Source organism: Ptiloglossa arizonensis, chromosome 9, assembly GCF_051014685.1.
Source record: "Ptiloglossa arizonensis isolate GNS036 chromosome 9, iyPtiAriz1_principal, whole genome shotgun sequence".
Taxonomy (NCBI): domain Eukaryota; kingdom Metazoa; phylum Arthropoda; class Insecta; order Hymenoptera; family Colletidae; genus Ptiloglossa; species Ptiloglossa arizonensis.
The window spans coordinates 6,835,547-6,859,690 of NC_135056.1; the positions used below are offsets into that span (position 1 = coordinate 6,835,547).

At 38.9% G+C, this 24,144-nt stretch overlaps 3 protein-coding genes across 7 annotated transcripts in view; all 3 read left to right on the plus strand.

Annotated features, from left to right (window-relative positions):
* The first annotated feature begins 163 nt into the window (after positions 1-163).
* LOC143151314 (alpha/beta hydrolase domain-containing protein 17B) lies at positions 164-7,481 on the plus strand. 3 transcript variants are annotated; one of them, XR_012993285.1, is made up of 3 exons: positions 164-1,163; positions 4,567-4,829; positions 4,904-7,481. XR_012993285.1 is itself a non-coding variant. In XM_076320334.1 (3 exons), the coding sequence occupies exons 1-3, from the start codon at positions 520-522 to the stop codon at positions 2,202-2,204; spliced, it is 861 nt and encodes a 286-aa protein (XP_076176449.1). In that variant the 5' UTR covers positions 171-519; the 3' UTR covers positions 2,205-2,485. The 3 variants fall into 3 exon arrangements, 2 of the variants coding, with proteins under 2 accessions (XP_076176450.1, XP_076176449.1); XM_076320334.1 differs by lacking the exons at positions 4,567-4,829; positions 4,904-7,481 and adding exons at positions 1,914-2,046; positions 2,121-2,485 and having other exon boundaries at positions 171-1,163; XM_076320335.1 differs by having other exon boundaries at positions 4,567-7,481.
* LOC143151411 (uncharacterized) lies at positions 2,349-4,573 on the plus strand (the record flags this gene model as incomplete). The annotated part of the gene is made up of 1 exon (XM_076320509.1): positions 2,349-4,573. A coding segment is annotated over one exon (1,254 nt), but the record flags the coding sequence as incomplete, so codon positions are not given.
* Positions 7,482-9,974: 2,493 nt separating the features above from the next.
* The window catches only part of LOC143150923 (semaphorin-1A), a 715,101-nt gene continuing 700,931 nt past the window's right edge, over positions 9,975-24,144 (plus strand). For all 3 annotated transcript variants that reach the window (XM_076319521.1, XM_076319523.1, XM_076319522.1), the window contains exon 1: positions 9,975-10,331. The gene's annotated coding sequence lies outside the window, so the exon portion shown is untranslated. The remainder of the gene's footprint in view (positions 10,332-24,144) is intronic.

Consider the following 24,144-nt stretch of genomic DNA (forward strand, 5'->3'; position numbering starts at 1 on the left):
TAGACGCAGTAACATCCTAAGGCGCGTACCTATGTATCGTTCACACATTCTGTATTATTGCTTAGAATGTTGGTAATACACTTAGCGGTGCTTGAATACATGACCATTCTTCATTACATATCGAATCATCTCGTTGGTTTTAAATTCTTCACCAATAGCGAGCAATGAGTAAAAGAGCAACGCTGCAAAGTAGCACCATAATCTCTATCCTTGTTCCGTATCTCATTTTACCTGAATACAATGGAAGTGCACAACGTTTAGTGGGTGGGGGCATTGTGTGAGAAAGAGAGAAAAGAGGAGGGAGAGAAATTGTCCGTCTTGTGAGCCGTCATGGCTGAATCATCGTGAGAGACTCTTGCAGGAGTACGATAACAAATGACATTGTGATTAAATTAGTAGGCGCGAAAGTTATAGTGCATGGAACTACATTTAAGTCAAAGCGCTAGTCTCGATGCGGAGACACCAAGAAGAAACGTGATAAACGGTGTTTTCGCGTGTGCGTGACTTCCCCATGAAACGATGAACGGGTTAAGTTTTAGTGAATTGTGTTGCTTGTTTTGCTGTCCACCTTGCCCGTCCAGAATCGCTGCAAAAGTAGCGTTTCTACCGCCTGAGCCTACTTATACATTCGTCGAAGATGAAGGTTCCAAGTTTACAATTTCTCTGTCTGAGAGGGCAGATTGGCAATTCACGGAAAGGGAGAAAGAGTCGGTGGAAGGTTGCTATGCAAGAACGTCACGAGGAAACCGAATAGCTTGTGTATTTGTACGGTGTTCGGCTACTGCACGTTTTACGATTTTATTTTCTCATGGTAACGCGGCCGATCTTGGACAAATGTCTAGTTTTTACTTGGGACTTGGGTCAAGAATAAATTGTAACATATTCAGTTATGATTATTCGGGTTACGGAGTTTCTGGTGGCAAACCATCAGAAAAAAACCTTTACGCGGATATAGACGCTGCGTGGCATGCTTTAAGAACACGGTATGGTATTAGTCCGGAAAACATTATTCTGTATGGCCAAAGCATTGGGACTGTGCCCACGGTCGATCTGGCCGCACGATACGAGGTTGGCGCAGTTATTCTGCATTCACCTTTGATGTCGGGAATGCGAGTTGCTTTTCCCAAAACCAAAAGAACATGGTTCTTTGATGTTTTTCCCAGGTAGGTTGAAATTCTTGTGATACATGCATTCCTGTTTATCGCGTTAATGAAATGCGATCTATAATCCGCTTATCGTATACTGTCATTCGCATAGCTAAGGTTTACGCGCATGACACTATCGTCGAGTTAGGTGCCTATCTATGCACGTGGTACGGATACAGATTCCATACGTATCTACATACAATCGTATGTTCTAAATTAACAAAAGTTTCTTTCAAATGTGTTGAATATTTCGACCGACATAACGAATTTGCGAAATATTATTGTGTCGTTGACATGCAAGATTTTTTTGCGCGAGTCTTAGTTTTTCTGAATTAAAGTTCGGGAAGCAATAAAAGTTTATCTGAATACTTGTCTCATGGAAACCTGTAAGTTGCACAATCCGTTGAGTACTTCACTAATGTGTTACGTTTCTACTGCCGCATATTCGTAGTTTGTACATTGTTCTTTAGCTATATTAATTAAATTGTACCAAATAACATCATATTTGGTAGTAGTTTATACATTTTCGGTAAACAAACGAGAAATAGAAAACATTCTTTCTAATTTATACATATTATTCTATCGCGTATCCTTATTTATATTTATAAAATTTTCATATTTCTGAGCAAACATTTATTTTGTATGAAAAATACAGGGAAATATTTTTAAATTATTTATAAACGTGTCATATATAATGTGTGTTCATAGTGTAATAATGTCGTATATATATAGAATATAAGAGGCCAATGAAATTTTCTTTATTTACAGTATAGATAAAGTACCCAAAGTTACATCTCCCGTTTTAGTCATTCATGGAACTGAGGATGAAGTAATAAATTTCAGTCATGGTTTGGCAATTTATGAAAGGTGTCCAAGAGCAGTGGAACCACTATGGGTCGAGGTATATAATTCTGTTTATAATTCTATTTGGAAAAGAGGAGAAATCTTGTGAACAGGTACAAATCATATTTTCAGGGTGCCGGTCACAATAACGTAGAGTTATTCGATCAATATTTGGAACGACTGAAGCAATTTGTGAGCGTAGAATTGGTAAACTGACGGCGACTAAGCCTCTCCCAGAGTCAGGGGGGGCAAGGTGGAGGGCATACACATGTGAGCAGTCAAGGACGCACGACTTCTAATAATTCAAATACAATCAGCTCCATTTCAACAAGCTCACAGACTGAGAAGCTTGTCTAGCAGTCGCCTCCCACAGGGGAGAAGGCACCAGTCCTCCCCTGTGACGAAGAATCATCTTTCGCTTCTATAGACGATGTATTCTTCCATGACCAACAGACAGTTAGTAACTTGGAAATTCACTGTAAAGATTCTTTAAAGGAAACATGTTCCGATGATGACGACTCGTGTTTAGATAATAGTTCGAGAAAAGCAATTCAACAGGATGAGAAAAATGCGAAGCATAAAGAAACAACTACGAATGTGCAAGATAAGAAACATAATAAAACGATATTGGAGAGTACACCTGTTCGTCACAATTTTTGTTTAAATCATATTGGTCAAGTTGCGAAGAAACATATTTCTTTGCCTAAGAATTTGAAAAATCCATTTAGTAAAAGTCAAAAGAATATTGTCCACAGGACTTTGAAAAATTCATTTGGACAAAGTCATAAGAAAAGTAATATTCAGGTATCACACACAACTTTGGTTGACATACAGGTCGAAGACTGCCAGCAACATACGATTGCAGAAAAATCAATTTCGTCATTTTCAAATACCTCTAGTGATAATACAAAAGATATTTCGGATTGTAAAAATATTCATACACAGCTTAAAACAGAGAAGAAGTCTCCTACAAACCAGTTTAAGTATAATAGTATAGAATCTGCACCGGAATCACAGTGTAGTAAAAACAATAAACAGTATTGTTGTACTAAAACTTCAACTAGAGAAATAATTGCAAAAGGTAAAAGACCCGGAGAATACGAAACACAGGCTAGTAATGAGAAATCTACGGAGTCTGTGAAAAAGTTTTTGTGGGGTAGTAAGAGTAATAAATTTACAAATAAAAGTTTTGAAAAGTTAAACAAAGATCAAGGGAGGAACGATTCTACCGAAAAGAAATCAAAGACTAAAAATATTATTTGCAGTCCTTTGAAAAAATTTGGTCGGTCATCTTTGACAATCGAACCAGATAAAATTATGATAAATTTACCAAAGTGTTCTCCCTGTGCTTGTAGATTGGCTGCAAGCTCAAAAATTTTGTCATACGACACTAGTATACTATCTCGACTTACTATAAATCGAGAGAGTCCTATACACGTTGTACGTTTGAGAGCTCCGTCGCATGTAGACGTACGGACAGAGATTAATTTGAAGTCTTCAGAAAGGACGTTAATGCAAGCTAATTTATTTACAAATACACAACAGTTTCAAAAGACACAATATGCGCCGCGAAGTAAAAGCGTCGGTGAGCTGTGCAACATTACCGATAAGTGAAGTTACTCCGAGTTGTTCGCTAATCGGAAGAATAGTACTGTCTTTGGAAGAAGTTGGATCTCAAATATCATCGACTGAGGGCTCAAGAAGTAATCCAAAACTTGAGGGAAGATTACCGAATACTCTGATTCAATTAAAAAAGCGACAAAGAGACCAAGTGTTAATAACTGAATAACACAAATTCCATATGTCTCGCAAGTTGCAGTTCCACTGTTCTTCCACACATCTGTCTTCAAAGAAATCACAGATTTATACGCACGACACATATTCGGGCTGTAACAGTGCTAGTGAGATTGTGCACATAAACACACGTATGACACATTTATAAAATTTACTATATTTCTAGAACTATGAGATAATATATCTGTGCATACTAAATATTCTTACTATACATGCACACACTGGTGCATGCGTGTGTATGTGTAAACCGTTTCTACAGCGTAGACTGTGGAACGTTGTTACGACAAAATATGTCGAGTATTATTATTTTTATTATCATCCTCCGTAAGATTAAGGAGATGAATGGCTTTCATACATTGAAACATTTTCTGCCACCATAAATGCTGCAATCGACTGTAGCGAGTATGTGGCATGAAAATTCCTCGCTGAACCTATACAACTTAAATTTCGATATAATTTTATATAATTATTTGTTATTAAAAAAAGTCAAGCAGTTTCGTAAGAGCTCCAGTGGTCATTTGTCTTACTATGACATTATGCATTTAAACTTGTTTTTTTTTTTTATAAGAAAAGTAACGTAGCTACTAATAGATTTGTTTATGAATGTGAGATGTATGAAGTGTATCGTGTGTTTTTTATGGTTCATCTTTAGAAATTAGGTTCAGCGGTGAAACAAATGTTACGTGAATTCGCATGTTTTTATAAATGAATCGCTGTCACTGTGACCAGTGTATATGATAGCTGTACGAATAACAAAAACATTTGTTTTTATATTGACCCACAGCAAGGGCCTGTGCAGCGAGCAATGGAAATCTTCCAAGGTAGCAAAGAATTTAGGATAGCGATAAAAGTTAATGGATAGCGTTAAGGAAATGTGTAAGCATGAAACGTCCTAGAAGACGCTACGTTTTACCGAGAGTGAATAAAATGAAGATCGTGTAAACAACAATAAGAATGCAAATAGATAGGGACAATATTACTGCCAAACTTGATTATGAATTAGTTTATTTCTAAAGGCGTGAATCGTTTGGAGGACCTTGTCTATAGGTATGTTTCTTGTTAGTATTTTTATATCTCAATAATGTAAATACAATGCAATTAAATAATTTTTCTTTTATTAGTATATGTATAATGTATGCGACAACGTGAAACGACCGTGCGGAGCCAATGGAATGAATCGGCGCTAGTACATGTATGTATTCCTGTAGAAATTTGTTTGATTTTGCAGTAAATATTGCGAACGTTTCTATCCCGTCCTCGTTGTTTTTAATACATTGCTATATATAATTGTGACTGTTGTATGAATGAACGGAAAGTGAATATAGAGTTACGAAATACTTGATAAGGACTAATCTAATTCAATCTTGTTTTAGATAAGTAGCAATTTCTACGAATTCGCCAGTGAGTTTAGTATTTGTGATTACTATTCTCTTGCATTTTTATACTGCCCACGTGTATCATTTTCATTAGTTGTACCATGTAATCATTGCTTTGACGTTTCATTTTAGAACATGTCGCGTGTATAAATACCAAATACCTATCGTATTCACTTTCCCCTAGTATTAATTATTTAAACTATTCTATGGCGTAGAACGATACGAATACAAACGAGTCCGATACTTCTCTTCCATTGGCCTTCACGTAGCCGCTATTAATCGATCGTTATCGATTACGATTCTAATATCTATTTCGTAACCTGTGAACAAAAACAAATTTATACCGTTGTTTGACAAATGTCCAGTTTTATAGACGATAGATATTTCGAGGAGCTGTTTTATCGGTATTTAATAAAGCGACAGGGTGGTGCAATGAAAGCTCACAGCTCGACAAAAGAGCCTGCGATTCGTCGTTCATAAAACTGGGTAAAAAAATATCTTTTGTACAGTATATTTGGATGCGTATGTGTCCCCTCTTTCTTCTACTTTCTTTCTCAGTGTTCATGTCGTACTTTCTCTCTATCTCTCTCTATTTCTCTCGCTCGTTTCTTTAACTGTTTTTTACTCTCCTATTCTGCCTCTCATGCGCGTAAAGTAATCGACCGGTTCTGAAGAGCACTTTCGTCTTTCATGATTGCATCGCGCCATTGAAATGGTTACTCGGTGGTCTTTTGGGTACCGCGAATCATGGTACGCTGGTATTCATAACTGTACATAATAGCGTGTAAGTGAAGTATTAGAAATAATGTACTCAGTGTTCTGTTCGGTCGTATCTAATTTACTTACGGGAGAAGATGGGTCAAAGAGATGGGAGGGAAGAGACATCAATGTCACCGATTACGACGATCCCTAATACGATCATTAGTGTCACACGCATTACGGAATGACCAATGCGAAATGAATTAGTCGGTTAGCTCTTTCATAAATAAGAATAATGTAGATCATTGCAAAATTATTAGAGGAAAAGGAAGAAAGAGAAGAAAGACGAGTATCGATCATCCTTGAATGAAACACCGAAATTATCGTTTATTTAGCGCGTAAAAATATAAATAGACAAATGACGTTATTTCTTATAAGAACTATGTAGAACGCGTAGTCCGAAACAACGCTGGCCATCCGATTAGGGTTATTTTAGAGTTTTATACTCCGATCGCACATGACTTGAGCGTACTGCATTGCAAAGTACTTTACTGATTTTACGATGTCGAAATATGTAACGTATAATTATTATGTAAATTACACATTTGAACTCACCATTGTTCACCGCAGCTTGTTTTGTCATCGGACCTCGCATTGTCTCGTGTCATTTGTCGAATAAACCAACTCGTGCAGGAAACGTCGTCCCCCTTATTTAAGTCATCGATTGTCGTACACGTTCGTAATTGTAGAAATCGTATTTAAAGAATGCAGCCGCTCATTGTCATTCTTTTTCTAAAAGTCGAAATTCAGTGTCTATTCGTTATCTTGTGGGTTTTTTTTTTTAAATATTTTTTTAATTTTTTTTTTTTTTCTCTCTATAAATTCTGTTAGTACCCTACATTGCAAATTGGTATCTGTAATTAATGCTATTGAAATAACAATGTTAATAAAATTCTATAGAAATGACAGTAAATCGTGTTCTATGAATTGACTTTTGTAATCCGATCCATTTGCGTCCTTAAATCATTTCTCCTTTGTTGTATCGCGACGTGAAATTTTGTCAACGGCTGTACCACGCAGAAATCCACGGTTCCTGCTTGATCACCGAAGTTAAGCTGCGCCCTGGCCACGGTCAGTGCTTTAGATGGGTGACCATCCAACAAGATTTATCGTAAGAGTGGTTCCAGAACCTCCGCCCCACCTCTAAAACTTTGGGTCTCCGGCTAATGGCCAATTAGTAATCGATGCCCGTTTAACATCGAGCAAAGGCACGTGAAATGTGTTCACGGATACATATGAAAGGTTTAACAGCGAGCCGATTGAAAAACAATGAAAAACATTTCGATTTGTACGGGCGACAATTGCGTAAAAAAAAAAAAAATTAACAGTGACTCTCCGCCACGACTGCCATTTTGAAAGATATCGTTCGATCATTGTATCACGTTAATCTATCTCGTAGCTGTTCGTTTACAGAATATTTCGGAGAAATATTTCGTTACGGGTCTTGAAACTTATTTCAATATCGTGTGATTTTTGAGATACGAGATTGAGACCCGAATAAAGTGCACTGTAATTTTTTGTAACCTTTTTATAATATATCACGAATAAAAGAAATATTATGCTCAACAATAATTCACTCGATTTTCCTCGTCCGGATTATTCCCAGATTTTCGTTAACGAAACCAAGTCTCTTCGCCTTGATTATGACTTTTCGTGCGATTCGAAAACGAAGCAAATGTTGCGCGAGAACATTATTTTTTCCGTTTAGCGCAACGTATAGAAAATAAAACATGTCTCGAAGTAAAGGAAATTTTCGTACGAATTAAACGAGTCCGATAATCGTGAAGTTGATCCGCGTAAAGAATCTGGAGTTAATTGAACGTAACGTTTACTCTTCAAAGTATAAAAATATGCGACTCGAGCTACTTTTGTAACCACAGATCGGCATTTGTATACTTTTTCATCGTGTTCGTTGATATTGTTGAATTACCATTCAGTCGTACGCGTGTGCGCGACGCGGCATAAAAAAAAAGGAAAAAAAACCCGCTCGTCTAACTTAGGCCTTAGGCAATGGCAAACGAACGAACGTGACGAAAAGTAATTCGTTAAACACGCCGCTTGAGCACGTTTAACGAATATATTGGGTAACAGTATTCGGTGCCACGTATATTTCAGACTTCGTTTGGCTAGTGTCGGTTGACGGGGGCAGCACGTCCCCAAGTGTGGTTTTTAGTTTCAGATAGGGTGAAACGGTTGCTCCTGCAATTAGTTTAAGTCGTCGGCGATTGTTAGGCAGACGCATAATTCCGCCGACGGCGTCGAACAACGATAATGCAGCACGCATTGATCGCAGATATCTTGTCTCGAAGGTCAATGCGTTTCTACGATGAAGGAGAAGGAAATGCTCGAGAACTACGAGCTGGTTCGCTGGACTTGGCTCAGCACCTTCGCAGCTCACCTGCGTTGAAACCTGATGCCGACGATAAAAATGAGAACAGGTTACGCGGCAGCTCGAGCACTAACGGCTGCACTATACCTCGAAGCAGCGCGCTAAGCTACTTCGAGGAAGAAGCAAAATTTTATGCCACTGCTCGCGTATTAAGGATTAAAATCTATCCACGATTTTCATCCACGATCGTTTCCGTCGTGGTTGACCGTCTCCTTTCGTGCCTGGGATGGCCAATGTGAAAAAACAGACGACCCGCGTCGAATCGTAGCGTTCAGGAAGTGTAGGCTCCGTCTAACTACTGGTCGGTTCGTTCTAACTGTACCGAAGTGTGTGTAGTTGAATCAGAAAAATGAATGGCTGAGAAGATTGATTCAGATCGCGTGGTGTTAAACCGCCGTAACCGAAACTGTTTACAGTTATTGCACAAAACGATCTCGCGGAACATCGATAACGGGATGCCGATGGAAAAGTGAATTTAAATAAAAACAATCTTCAAAATTGCGACTAATACGGTAACCTTTACCAATGACCGTTGCTGTGAGGCTACAATAGCGGCCAGTGGTAAAACTGGGAAATCGGATTTCGAAAATGTAGATATACGCGTACGTGAAACCGAAATAACACAGGGTTAGAACCGAGAGTTGAATGTACTTTGAAATATCGAGTAACGTCTTTTCTTTTTTTTTCTTTCGCGCGTAAGCAATTTTTGTTTACGAGAAATTGAATAATTTTATTTCGATTAAGAGGCGTTTCAATTTTCAGCGTCGCTCGACGTTTCAATTTATTAGGTGTAAACGCACGAACTGTGCTTTGTAAAAGCGGAGAAGCACGTTTTTTAAATTACTTTATCAGCACCTTCGACATTCTGCCACGCCCTTGGCGTATAGCGTCACGCAGTCTGCTGAACAATTGTACTCCATATCACATGCTGCCGCCGTGTCCACTAGCGAGCCTATGTGTTGCACACGTACGTAGGCGTCCAACGCATTGCAGTATAATTTAAAGAAAAGGATACTTCAACGCTTCGACCGATCATTGTATCTACACGCGAGATCGAATCTCCTTCTCAGCGTGGAAAGTATCCGAAAAGGTTCGTTTACGATTTTAGCCGCGTGTGAAATTAAGAATTCACGTGGATACGTGTGAACGGTTGTCGATGTTTAACGAGAGCAAGTAGGTGTTAAAAATGTTTTATCGTAGAAGCAAACGATTGTCGTGAAAGCGGTTATCTTTACAAGGGTAAATAAAACGGTTACATACCTATAGTGAATTGCGTGCGCGAGGAGTACAAGTAGTGCAAGAAAAAGAAAATTTGTCGCTCGAGCTTCTTTCTTTCCGGACTCGGTCACGACGCTTGTTTCGGATAAGCCGTTGTTAATGAAAGGAACGCGATCAAAGGTTCGCACGTTGCGACTAGATTTGTGTACGAACGGGTGATCGAAGAAGGTGTTTGATCGAAACACGTACTGTTGCGCGCAGCGTAGGTATCGAAGAATCGTCGAAGGCTGAAGAAGGGACCGAAGAATGGTCGGAAAGGACAGCGAGGTGGGGAGAGTGGTTGACTGTGGAACGACGGAGGGGATCGCGGGCGAATAAGTGGGGTACAGCGGGAAATAGAGCCGGTAGTGGCGGCAGTTGCGTCTCGAGCAGCGCGCGTGTTGTCTCGTTCCGTCCTTGTGCGTGTAGCTTCTCGCGATAGCTACCGAGGCTTTTACGTGCCGACGAAACTCGTTTCTTTTTTTTGTTTTGTGCCGCGATTCGCGCCCACGCGACATCCCAAGGGAAACCGTAATAACGTGGGACGTCCTATAAACAGGGCAGTGGATTCGGTGGTGTTTTTAGTGTTACTTTTCTGTGTTAACGTTCGTTTCTTTTACAAGACTAGTTTCTTGTCGCGTAGGTTTTACCAGGAAGAAGTTTTTGGTAAACATCCATTGGGAATTTTTTGTGTGTTACTTCTTCACGCGGTGGATTGTTGATTCTGGTCGTTGTACACATCTGTACCGATCCAGTCTACAGTTTTTGGTAAGTCACGCTTTTTGATTTCGGAGCAGTTTCCTTCAATTTTTCTCTACGCTCGTTTTGGACAATGGTCGAGGTTTTTTTGAAAAACGCCATTGAATCGTGGGTCGTTAGCGCGAAGTGCCGTTGATAGAAGACCCTAAGAGGCGGCAGGGTCTTCTATCACTGTTTCGGAGTTTACGAACGTTAACTGTCTGTCAGCCGGTAGGGAAGAAGTGTCGTGAATACGAACCGTTGTCTACCGCAATTAAGAATGCTACTAGCGTGTAACAGTCGCACGGCGTTTGGCACGAAGTGCAATAACGGTCGGTTTATTCTCGTTCGTACGTCTGGATACCCTTTGTTGTAAATAGTAAATACACGTGTGCAGCAACGACGCCAACGTCGCTGTGGTGTGTCGCCTCTGGTGCGCGTCACAGAAAACTAACGCCGAGAATTCGTGCGCTTTTCCAACGGGATCTTTCTTTTTCGTTTCTTTTCGCATTTCGATTAGCATTAGAATTTTATTCGATCGAAACAAAAACACGCGCGAACACACGGAGAAATGTGATTTATACCTAAACGAACTATTCGAAGCAAGTTCGCGATTCTCCCGAAACACGACAAGGTTCGTGCAAACAACGTGTTGTTTTCGTTCAAAGTTGTGTTCCCGCTCCGAAATGCGTGTTCGAATGTTATCAGGTATGTAAACAAACAGGTGAACGGTTGTAAATCGCAAGGACCATAACGTCGTGTGTATTCGTATCGCGAAAAATGGGCTCGAGATTAACCAAGTCCGTCCTTTTAACGCGCGAATAAGTTTTGTTTGGTTATATTCGAGCATCGTTTTTTTTCCATCGTGCGCCATGATGCATCGTATTCGGGGGTAATATTTCCGCAGCAACGTACCATTTAGTTACATGTGTATGTGCACGTCGGCGAGTCGTAGTAGTGCTTAACGAGGCAAATTCTTCCCGAACGATTCTACCGTGACATGTCGAAGGAGAAAAAAATGAAAAATAAAGCGCACGGCCGCGCGTACGTGTACGTGTGTGTGTGCGCGACGGAAGTTTAGAAAGTCGTGGCGAGTCGTATACACGGTGACCGGCTACCCAGCCATTCTTTACGCTCGGAACCGGTTTGGAGCTTTTCGCCCGAGGGGCCCCACGACTCGAACGTAACGACGCGTGGTGGCCGACCACGGTAAGTTTGTGCTCGTGGTGTGCCTCTATCACGTTGAAAGAAAACGTTCCAAATATTATTGTGATCGTCGATCGCAAGATGTCTCTTAATACACATCGAGTTACGAAAGTACCACACGGAACGAAATCGTAGCGCACATTACAAACACCACGCCGAATGACGAACGATCGCGTTCGTTCTTATCTGACAAAATCCGACACTCTGCATAAAGAAGTTAATAAATTTTAATAGAAATTAATTGTACGCGATACGGAACGCAACGAGGCAACGGTGTAAACGATAATTGGGTGTAAGAAACGTTTGTTCTAGTTAACGCTTTCGCAACTGCAGAGTTATAGGTTAGAATAACATTTTGACGAACTTGTGGCTTCTACGTATTGTAGCGGGACCCGTGAAACTAACTTTTAATTAACGCACGTATAATCGTTTTTAACGTTGCTTTCATTAAGCCGGAAGACTCGCGCAAAAGAATCACGGCTTCAACAATTTTCATTTCTTTTTTTAAACTAACTTCAGAGACGAATTATTTTGTTCGAAAGGAACAAAAATTTAATCTAACCGAGTCACGTCATTGGAAAATTTAATTACGGTCATCTTTTCGCAATGTTAATGGTTCCTTTCGTTTTACGACATGTAAAATAGGTTTAAGTACAAGCAGCATGAACTTGTATTTATCTAATTGTATTACAAAGATACTGGTCAACGATAAAATCTACAAAGTCGACATTTAACCTAAATTTAACCTATTTAATTCAAAAATATCTCAATACGAGGAATGTGTACCATGACTCGTGGTAAACGAGGGAAAATATCTGATTTGTTTTTTTTTTCATTTACAATAGCCACTACAGAAATTAAACATCGTGCAATACTGGAAAGAAAGACGTTAAGATACTTTAAATAAATATTATGAATTTCCTCGACTTTGTATTTAAGTTTGAAATCTGTAAAGTCGTAACAAGATAACAGCTAATATCGTTAAAAATTTAGAATTATTCATCCAAACGTTTTCGTTAAACGTTTCACGATTATTGCTTACGCTGTGAGATTTTTTTATTCTCTATTCAATATTTTGAAATCATTGGCGTAACTCTAATAAATACCACCCTGTTCCCTAAATTTTTCACCGTAAGAATCGATCGAATGCTTTCGTGACCCATTGTAGTTCCGGCGTCCAATTTTTCCTTTTCTATAAGTGACACTATGCAAAGTGAGATTTGATTTACATTCGACATTTTTAACGGAATCTAATAAAAGTTCAGCGACTGGCAGTCTCCATCGCGTGATTCAGAATTGTCCGTAACAAAACGTATATCGATCGCTACCATGACGTCTATTACTCGGAGTAGTACCTATTGTTCATAATAAGCGAATTATTTTCTTTTGTAATGGCTCGAGTGATCCGAAGGTCGATACTCGCGCGGCTCGCTCGAACTGCTTATTGAAATTTAACAAGGTTCGTTTGGAGCGCTCGTCAAATGTTTTTAACTGTATAATATTGCAACATTCTTTCTTAAATGAAAATTGATGTTCAATTAATGGCTTCCGATTGAATAAAAGTTCTCTCGGTGCTGTATATATTAGCATTTTATTACGCGTGGCTCACTTTGATAGAAGTTTAGCACAAAAGAAGTGTACTCCCTTTGAGAGGTTGAAAATCCGAAATTAATTTATACGCGTGTCTTTCGTCGATGAGCAGATGCTATTAAACGCGTGATTTGATATTATTATCACGCGACGGCGGGAACAATAATACACGTAAATGTACACTCCGTCGTGGAACGAATTTTAGTTTCAATTTGATTCGCGAGGAACAGTTTTTCGACCTTGCACCGTAGGGAAGAGAATGCCGCTAGAAGTGGACACGGAACTTGTATCGAGAAGAGTAAAGTGTGTCGTGTTTGTTGAAGAAATATGTACAGTAACCTTTCACGCGCTTTCGACAAACATTTACGGGCCTCTTGCACGGGAGAAAATGAAAAAAGATGCATTTATGGAAAATCCGCGTAACAATATGTACATATTCGACCTATTCATAAAAAGAGAAAGTAGTGATATATTGTTCGCCGCGACGCTCGCAGACGCGGATAAATACATCCAAGGTTAATACCCGCGTTTTCACAATGTTTTCTATTTTTTTTTTTTTTTTTTTAATTTTTTTCACTATTATTATAATTTTCAGCAAACCGTACGCTCCCCCAAACGATGTTTTTCACGAATTATGTCAGTTATAATTACAACGTTTCCATAATTTGCATATTATTTCGACATAAATATTTATAAAGATGATAATTAGTCAACGCGATAACGCCATCACGTTCTAAAATACGTCCCGATCGCGGCGCGTGTTTACGTAAATAATAAACACGTTACATATACGCGAATGTCGCGTACGATCACCTTAATCGCTGGTCGAAATCGAATTTTCCACGTGGTACTCGCCTTAACTCGAAGAATGAACGTAACTCGGTTTATTTTGATCGTATCGTGATTCGATCTGAATTCGCATTGAAGTTTTTCCACTCGTATCCATGCATAATGTATGCTGGCGATTATTCAGGATCCTCTGCATGCTCGACAATCTTAATCGTGGAGTGCAAAGTTGGCGTTATTCCATTCTGGTCATTTGTCACGAGCAGGAGTTGATACCGGTAGCGCGAATAGACGATTCATGTAAATCCGAGAACCGAGCGGTTTTCATATTATTCTAATTGGCAAACTTTGACTTCTACTTGAAATTTATGAACCTTCTTCTTGCCTCGGCGCACATATATCTGGAACCCTGTGTACAGTGATGATTCATCGCGTACCGTTTTCTTATACTTCCATTAATTGAACACGGCCTGTTAAATATTAAAATCGGTGGCATTTTACAGACTGTCGGTCTTCCGAGTTGGTTATCCATAAACCGATCCACGATTTTATTCGGTCTTAAATTATTAGCGTGCGCGGAAGGTTACAAAAGTGAACGAATAAACGCGGAACAGCGAACAATCTATCACCGATTCATTCATGTAATTTGATATTGAAATTTAAACTCATTTACAGCAAGTTTCTACAAATTACAGGTGTAACGTGTAATTGGATAGTATTTTTTTTATCTCTAATCGAATAGGATTTTTTTTTTACACGAATAATTAGAGTACAAAGTATCTCGTGAAGTATTGTTTCAGGAAAGTCATTTCATCGCAGGAAGTAGTAAATATTCGTTTTGGTGTTTTGGAATGTAAACTACTGGCAATAAAATGGAGTATTAGTTCGCGAGATAATCGAACAAACTCTGTGAAAATAAATGATTCGATATTAATAGTTACATACCTTTGTCACCTCGTTCGGTTGTCTCGAATTTGCGGTATTTTTTTCTATCGTGGGTTTGTTTAAACGAGCAAAGTACATTCACGGTATTTTGTATCAGTTGATACCTCGAACGAGCGAACGAAGGTCAGTTGTTCGAATACTGATTCGGAATGACTTAATAATGCTACGAAATAGATAAAAGAAGCCCGTGAAAAGATGTTTAGAATGCGTTACTAATGTTTGTTATGCGAGAGAAAGATAATCCTCGTTAAGTCGTTCAACTTTCTCCTCGAAAAATTGTCCTTGTATTCGCTTAAATGAATAGGTCACAGCTAACGTAGTATACGACCGATTATGCATACTACCAAGTAATCCTAAATTCAGAATGCACATTCTGTGTAAAGCATCCTTAAAGGAATGTACATAATCGGCGCTGAAATCAATATTATTCGCGTAGGTATCGACGGAGGAAATAATACGGTTAATTCCATTAATTGGATCACGAGACCCATACCTAGTTTATAATTAAGATAGTTTCAGATACCTTCGTAAGTGTCTTGGCGACAAATAGAAATTAACAAGTTCAAATAGAGATGTACAGCTAACGTGACCGTTAATGAGCTTAAAAAGAAAAGTTGAATCAATTAGTATTCCACGATCAACCTGTGGCGTCATGCGAAGCATACCTACTATTATTATTGGAGTGCATTCGTGATTTAAGTAAGACGTATCACTATCTAACTTATACGCTATCTAAGAAGTTCATACTGTGCTTTCTCCAATAGTACTTCGTATTCTGTACGAAGTTTGACTAATATTACGTATATTAACAGTTGTATAGTTACTCTTAGAGTCAGTGGAAAAGTTTTAATTAAAAAGTTTAGAGTTTTCGAAGCAGCATTGATTATATACAGCGAGTCAGAAAACTATTTGTACACCTAGTTTTCTTTCAGTAACGTATAAAATTTAATTGTACAAATATTTTTTTGACTGTACGGATATAGATAAAATTAGGGTGCAATATAAGCTCTAAAATGATCGATTTGTTCATACGGAGTAAGAATTGGACGAATATAACGAGACAACCTAGTAATCTTTTCATCTTGACTTTGAAACATTCAGACTTTGTTCTGTTTTTACGCTATAATTAACTTTAAATAGATCAAACTATAAATTACGAGCATTGTCTTAATTCGCCATCTCTTTGAAGATTTTGCGAACATCAGCGTATACAAGAAGCTTGCTCCAAATGAAAATATGAAAATATTAATTAGGTCACCGATGAAAATATTAAAAAGAAACGGTTCACGGCGAGGTTCTTAGGAAACTTTTATCAAAGATGATCACGGTTGGAGGTTCTGTGAATGATCTGACAAGTAACTCTTAAACCATGATAGTCTTCTATACATTCTATCGTGGAAAGTATCGTAATTTTTATTCATTTCTTGGATTACATGCTTTTACATACAGTTTATTGCACGATATCGTGGATATCTTCCAAAGAATGAATTCAAAATACAAAAATAAACGAGTAAAAGGTTAATAAATAAAAATGTTCGTTTCTATATTATAGATATAATGTGTAAATTTATATTATAATTGTTTCAATTAATTTGCTTAAGATCGATACTACCGTTGTAGTCGAGGTAATAAGAAGCAACTAATTAACGTTTATTTATAATCAAGGGTTATAAAAGTTGGAATTTCGTTGAAAAATTATCAAACTTATGGTAAAATCTCTGCCTATAAGATTCAGAATTTTGATGCCTTTTTTAAGACTTGGCATTATTCGATTTATAGGTAAAAAAATTTCCAATTTTAATTAGAATCCGAAGGACAAGGAGTCGTACCATAAAACTAAATATTCCTAACATATATCTAAGTCAATGTTCAGGGAACGTACATAATTTAATCAACACACCACGACTCTATTCTGGAAAATTAGCACGTAAAAATGCGTTTTTTTTCTTTCTTTTGTTAAGCAAATACGTTAAATTTACACAGTACCGAAGAAGCCGGAAAAGAAATCGAAAGAATAAACACTGAGCGTTAACAGTACAATAAAGCATGTTGTCTCGTTTGCTTTATTTCGAAACACAAATCACGAAGCTTGAAGTGTTGGATACGATTCAGGGTATTTTACCCTTGTGGTTTCTTTTGATTTCAGTAACACAAACAAAATGTATCATCCTTTACAATGGACACACTAAATTTGTATTTACTTAATTTATTTAGCTTCGTATTGTAACAATTCAAGTTCAATACCGCGTTATAACGGTTAGTATTATAACTCATGCTAAAGCTTGCTACAAATATTAATTTATTACGTGTTTTTTTTTCTGCGAATATATACGAATATTCTCAAACAGAGAAATGGTTAAACCGTATTATCCGTTCCCCTTAATAAAGTATTTCGACTTATGCATATACAGTGATTTCTTTCATTGTGTCATCGTTCGAGACCGGGCCATGACACAATGAGAGGAGGTATACGAAATTTGATCTCTCTTATCTACCCTCGAAACGAGCCCTGCTCGAGCTATGTTTATATTGGGGAAGAGAGTTCGAAACAATAGGAGCAACTGAGAGAAGTGGTTGGAGCGAACACGAAACTGTGCGGACGAGTGGGGTGTGCAGTTGCATTTGATTATTGGGTGCTTTTCTTGCGTTGCATATTTTTCGTTTAACCACCCTCGTCGAGGCCGAAGCTGGATCATTTCTGACCCATGCCAAAATCACGCATAAACAGATTTCAAAGTGCAATGTTTTCCTTGCATTTTATGAATAGGTTTATTATGGAGAAAAAAATATAGGTTTATTGTACGAAATTTATAAATTGTTATAAAAAGAAAATAGGTTTGTTACAGAAGAAAGAAAAACTAGCATATTGGAAAATAAATAATATTTAATAATTTTCTGCACAATTTCTACATAGAATTCTATCGGGTTGTTCGGAAAATCATTTCTTTTTTTTTTGCGAAAACGAAACACGATATTTTTAGAGCGTATACAAATTTTATTAAATTATATATTCTCCATTTTGGAGAACGAAATGACTTTTCGAACAACCCTATATTTTCGCTAATACAATGATTATTGCAAATACGTCGTCGATACTTTTTACGCGCAGAAGTATATTTATTATCGCTTTTTTATACAAATATAATATCTACCACTTTTACGTAGCTGTCGGTTGGTAATACTAAACGTACGGAAAAACTCTCGAAATAAATTCGACCTGCCCCGTTGAATGTCTGAAAGACGACTAACGCGAGGTCTCGAGTTAATTTCAAATCGTTCGAATAAGCTCGAATTTGGTATCGTTCGTCGTCTCGCAAAACTGTCAATTACAGCAATTTTATACCCGTAAACCAATATCTCTTCTAATCGGGCAACTCGTAACGCATCGTTGCTCGCCAGTAGTTTCCCAAAGCGTCGTAGATAACTTCGCGACACAGTGAATCACTATACTCGGGCGTCTCGGTGCAAGTTCTTTGAAACGGCTCAAAGTCGATCGAAGGGGAATCAAAATCGATTCGAGCCCGTTGGCGCGGTTGGTCACTCGCGAACGCGAAGACGTCTCGCGGTACAATGAAGCGATAGATCGACTCTTACAACGCGTACTCGTGCACGTTATGTGTGCACCGAGCGCGCAACAATTCCACCCGTCTCGGTTGCGTTTCTCACAAGTTATCGACGCAACGTTCACGCGCGACAGACCGTACTCCACGGTTTTAGTTTCCAAAGGTAGTCAGCGACGTTGCTCTTCTCCGGTCATTAATGTCATCGGGAACAGCTGATACCGACAACACGGGCAGACTATTCATGCACGAAGCCGAGAATCGTGTAGGCAGCCTCGCGGACGAGAAAGCGCCGGTTAGGTTCCACGTTCATATATAACGTCGACGTCGAAGCACGCCGACATTCGCCAGATACGACGCCGCGCACCACTCTTTCCCTGTTCCCGATTCTGAGTCGTCTAGACAAAACATTCGTTCCTTTCTTTCTTTTTTTTTTTACTTTTCTTTCTTTCTTTCTTCCTTTTCGTCTCGATGAACGCCTATCCGAGAGCAAAGAGATGAGTCGGATATTCGGAATCGTGCCAAGTAGATATTTATACGGTAACGAGGATGACTGCGACGGACCAAATACGAGAGGGCACAATTCTCTCGCAACTACGGATCCTGAACGTTACAGGAACGAAACTGATACTCTAACGAGATGTCGTTATCTCTCTCTCTCTCTCTCTCTCTCTCTCTCTCTCTCTCTCTCTCTCTCTCTCCTGTTCCTTATTTTCATCCTGGCGCGTGGCTTTTGTTCGCCATTCACGGCTGCCATACCCGCCTTCACCATCGCTTTGTCACTTTCTCTTCTGCGCGAGCGCGCCTATTACTAATTCCGAAATTCTGATTTTAGCGTCCTATATTCTCCTCTGTAACCGGGGTTTGTTACGGTCCCGTTGTACCACGTATCTTGTCGCGCGCGACGCTTTGCCAAGACGCGATTTCACTCGCTTTTTTTTTTCCATTATCAAACTGTTTCTTGTTTCGTTGAATAAGCACGAGGAGTTGCCGTGCATTAACGCCCGCGTACTTTTTTACACCCGACGGACATAAACTTTTTCTATCCGCGGAGTAAACATTTATCTTCCTTCCGCTATCTGCGTATTTTGTGGGCGGTTAGCAGCTACGTCAACGATAAGGATACGTCCGTGGTACGAAGTTTTAATCGAAACGAAGGAATAATTTAATCGGGGAACGAGCACGGGTTCGAATATATGCTTGTATTTGTAACGTTCGGGTCCTCGTTTTCGGTGGAATCTGGTAAAATGCGAAACGGGGGGAAGAAAAATGGAAGAGAAAATATTTCGAAGGTACAACGAGACCGGGGGTAAAACGCGAAATTGTAGATTGAATATATATAGTCGGAGCGGAAACTGTTTACAGCGTTCGGGAGATTAGAAATTAGAAAATGAAAAATTGTAACGATCGACGTTGATCGACGTTCAAATAAAAATAATACGATATTTTGAAGGTAGCTGTATACCCGGTAGAACGAGGATATGTATACCGGGTGTTACCTTTGCTCGAGTTTTTTCTTGCCCCGTGACACGATATCTTGTAACAACGATAATACGTAAAATACGTACTCGAAAGAATGGCAATCTTCGCGAGGAAAGGGGAAACGAGGTAACGTTATTCGAACAATATAGCCAGAATAATTCATTTCGAACGACGAACGATTATTTTCCCGATAAATTATTCGGACGAAACAATTTTACCGGTATAATTGACCCGGATGAATATTCATAAAAAATTATTCAAATAATGTCCTATACTGTTTCACATTTAGTTGCTTCCGTTCGTCGCGAGCACGAAACATTTGGCGCGCTTTCTGTCTAAAAATTCGAATATCACTGCTCCAAAGGGAAGAAGACGTTTTTCATTCTCTTTGATACATGTGTACGTAGAGAGCCTCGAGTCGCTCTTTCGCCGACTACAATTTCCATTATGGAGTATCCGTCTTTCTCGCTTCCCCTTTAATGGCGGGCGAGCGAGAGCGAACGAACCAACGAACGAACCAACGAACGAACCAACGAACGAACCAACGAACGAACCAACGAACGAACCAACGAACGAACGAACGGACGGACGGACGAACGAGTACGGGTTTCTACTTACTAGCGGCTCTGTCATCGGTTGCCAGAACGGTCGAGCGTGAAGGTAGAAGAACGGGGCGGGAAGAGGCTATTACCCACAGAGTAAGAAACGAGCAGCGTGGGCCAGGTACACTCGACCCGAGAAATCCTCGTACACGTCCTACTACTGTCGAGTGGACCGAACAGCTTTATATTTCCTCTTCTCGTTGCTCTTCTCCCGCGTTATTACGTAACGTACATATGTAGGAATATGCAAAATGATAATTTAAACACGAATCCAGAGTCGCGCGCGTGGCTGGCGCGACGTTGCCCCGCGCCACGCCACGGTGAAATATTTCTTTTTTTTTTTCTCCCGCGACGTCCACGCGTGCGTGCAACGCGTAACGCACCATCCCCACCCCGAGCGGCCAGCGGCGGTGGTGGGGATAGCGTTGAAAATCGCGACGAGGGGAGCGATACGTAACACGGCGCCGCTTGCCGCTCGGAACTCTCTTGTACTTTCGGTGGTATCGATTTACGAAAGGATTATTCTGGCTTAGAGTGTGTAACCCGTGGGCGTAGGCGCGATCGAGATGTCGAGATTAGGATTACCGCGGCGTGCAACGAGCGAGTTTTCACGCCGGATAATTAAGGGAGAGATATCGAGGGCAAAAGTAGCGCGCGGTTACGGACGGATAAGATTTCCGCGGCGAGATTCAGGACACGTTTCAGATATTTGATACCTTAAAGCGCGATGATGTCGGCAGTTGCGGGGCGTGTGTTACGTAGAAACGCGAGCGTCGTGCAATTTTAATATTTAATCACGTTGGACTTGTTGCGCGGACAGATTGAAGGGCAAGTCGATACCCACGTGCGGTCGTGTCTTTTGTACAGGGTGGATGGGTAACCGTGGGTGCGATCCGTGGACCATTCGTTGCGCAAAAACGAGGATACGGGGTAGGGGGAAGGACAAAATTATCTCGTAGCTCCGTTTATCGAGGACGTTGAATTTTAAACGTTTCGCGGACCGATGTTTTGGAGCACCAACGTTTGGAACGAACGTGGCAGGAAATTACCGTGTTTCTGAAAGTTATTCAACCAATGTGGATATTTTATTCCAAGTGAACCATAGAGCAGTATTCTAGTGTTCGCCACTGGGGTAAATTATGTATTGCTGGCTGATCCGGATTGGTTACCTTTTAATCGCATCAAACGAAACTAGGTACAGTAGAGTCTTGTGTAACCCAAGTTTCTGCAACGCGAATTTCTATAACGCGACAAAGGTATTGCGACTACGGTTTTCATGTAACGCAATTCTCCGTACAACGCGTCAAATAATATAACACAGGAATTGTTCCGTTTTAGAATTTACCTTCAAGCGGTGACCACTATTTTCATAGTACTAATGGTAACGTAACGTCAAATTGACTCCTTATCGATAATGGTGATTTGATGTCAAGTTGACTTCGTATCTCTAGTAGTGACATGACGTTAATTTGACGTATCCTTAGATGGAGGTACATTCTACTTGTTTACGCTATTATTTGTTATTCTTTAAATAATTTTATTACATTTATTATATTTCATAAAAAAATGTATTTTTTTGTGAATACAATTACATTTATTACACTTCATAAAAAAATGTATTTTTTGTGAATACAGTTACATTTATTATATTTCACAAAAAAATGTATTTTTTGTGAATACATTTACAATTACAATAATGAATTTTATTTCGATACACTTAACAATAATGGAACAGTACATTTTAATACAAGATTTCTTAAGATGTCAAGTCGTTAATTGATACGGAGTCAATTTGATTTCAAGTCATCTCTATTTATACAGAGTCAATTTTATTTCGAGTCACTGCTACTGTAATAATACGGAGTCAATCACCACCAGTGTTACGAGTCAATTTGATGTAGGTCACCACTCGAAGTTTGAATCCGTTTTGGTTGAACATTAAATTGTTTTTTCATCTTCTCATAGTTCATCGTTGCTTTGTCTTTCGACACAATCACTCTTATCGGTAATGCATCGGTGGCTTGTACTCGTGATTCGAGATAGATCAAATACGTAAATATACATAATACAAAAGTATTATGTAAAAGTTATTTTTAAGGAGAAACATTTCCGTGCAGCACGACTTCCTACAACGCGAATTCCTATAACATGGTATTATACATACTAACCGCATTATACGAGAGTTTACTGTATACGATTTACGAGTCGAGGATAAAGAAAAAGTTGTATGTTCAGTCACAATTATAATACAAATGCCTACGTACGTTAGAAATATAAACGCGTGTACGTAAGGGTCAATGAACCGTTGCACGCGTATTTGGGAAATCAATTTTTGTCGACTCGCGGCGATGAGTGTGGCGAGAATTTCCAAATAAGCGACCGAAAGGTTAAAAATATGTTGTCCAGCGTATCTCGACATCCGTTCACAGAGGGTTAAACGTTCGTCTGACACGCGGACACTAATCTGTAGTGGAATCTTGCTATAGTTATTATTACTTTTGCCGGTTTCTGCATTTGTAAATATTGGCAATTACACACTTGGTCTTCTGTTATTTCTATTTTCTTCTTATCGATTCGAACAATCAGTATTAACGAGCCCATTACGATGAAGGGTTCTTTTTATACTTTAATGGCCTTTCGAAGCTACGTTCCCAAAATTTTTACGCGTTTCAGCGTTTCGGTCTTGCGTACGAGGCCCTGTTCGAGTTTAATAAGTAAATTATAAGATAAATACTTAAACAGTATTATAAGATAATACTTACAAGGTTAATGTCACAGTTCAGTTAACCCTTTGCGGTTGTACGTCTACTCTTACCAAAGCTTTTTTACCTGCACGTATAGCGTCGTTGTAAAGATATAAAAATTAAAGATTATTCTGTATGTTCAAACGGAAAAATTCAAACGCTATACGAATTATTTTTGCGATACCTGTTCTCGAAAAACCAGAGCTTCGTATTGGAGAGTGCTTTGAAAGGTACCGCACGACAAAGAACTGTACAATATAATTTTTATATAAAATTAAAACATTATTGTCATACATATATCTAAAGTTTCAAAAAGGATTAATAAATTTTACTTTTCCTTCGTAATCTTGCATAAGACTTATTACTGTTCAATCAATGAAAATGAACTCCAATCAGCATGACACCTAACTATAAATTTAATACGATCGCAAAGAATTAATAGTATAATATGAATCTTAAAATGTGTAAGATTTGTGTTATAATTTGTTCGTTATGTTCTCGTACGCAAGACCAAACCGTTGCGATAAATAAAAATTTATGGAATATTGTTCCGGAAAACCAATAAAGTATTAAAAAAAAATACTTTATTCCCTTTATCGTTCCGATATAGAAAGCGTAAAAACAACAAAAACAAATTTGATGCAGTAGTCACGAATACACGAACATGTTGCTTGCATTGAAAGTTTAAAGTACGAACGCAACAAATTTTCGTATTCAATTTTGTACGGAATTCATGATTTTGCATCTCATAAATACACACAATGGTCCCTGGTTTTATGCGAAATGGCATCGAACCGCTCGATTCCATATAATCTGGGAAGATGGCATTTCTATTTCACAAATCAACCTCTTTTATCTCGAATTGAAGCCGATTTACCGAAAGTGCACGCGCGCGGTATGAATAAAATTTATAATTCGTCCATTGTTT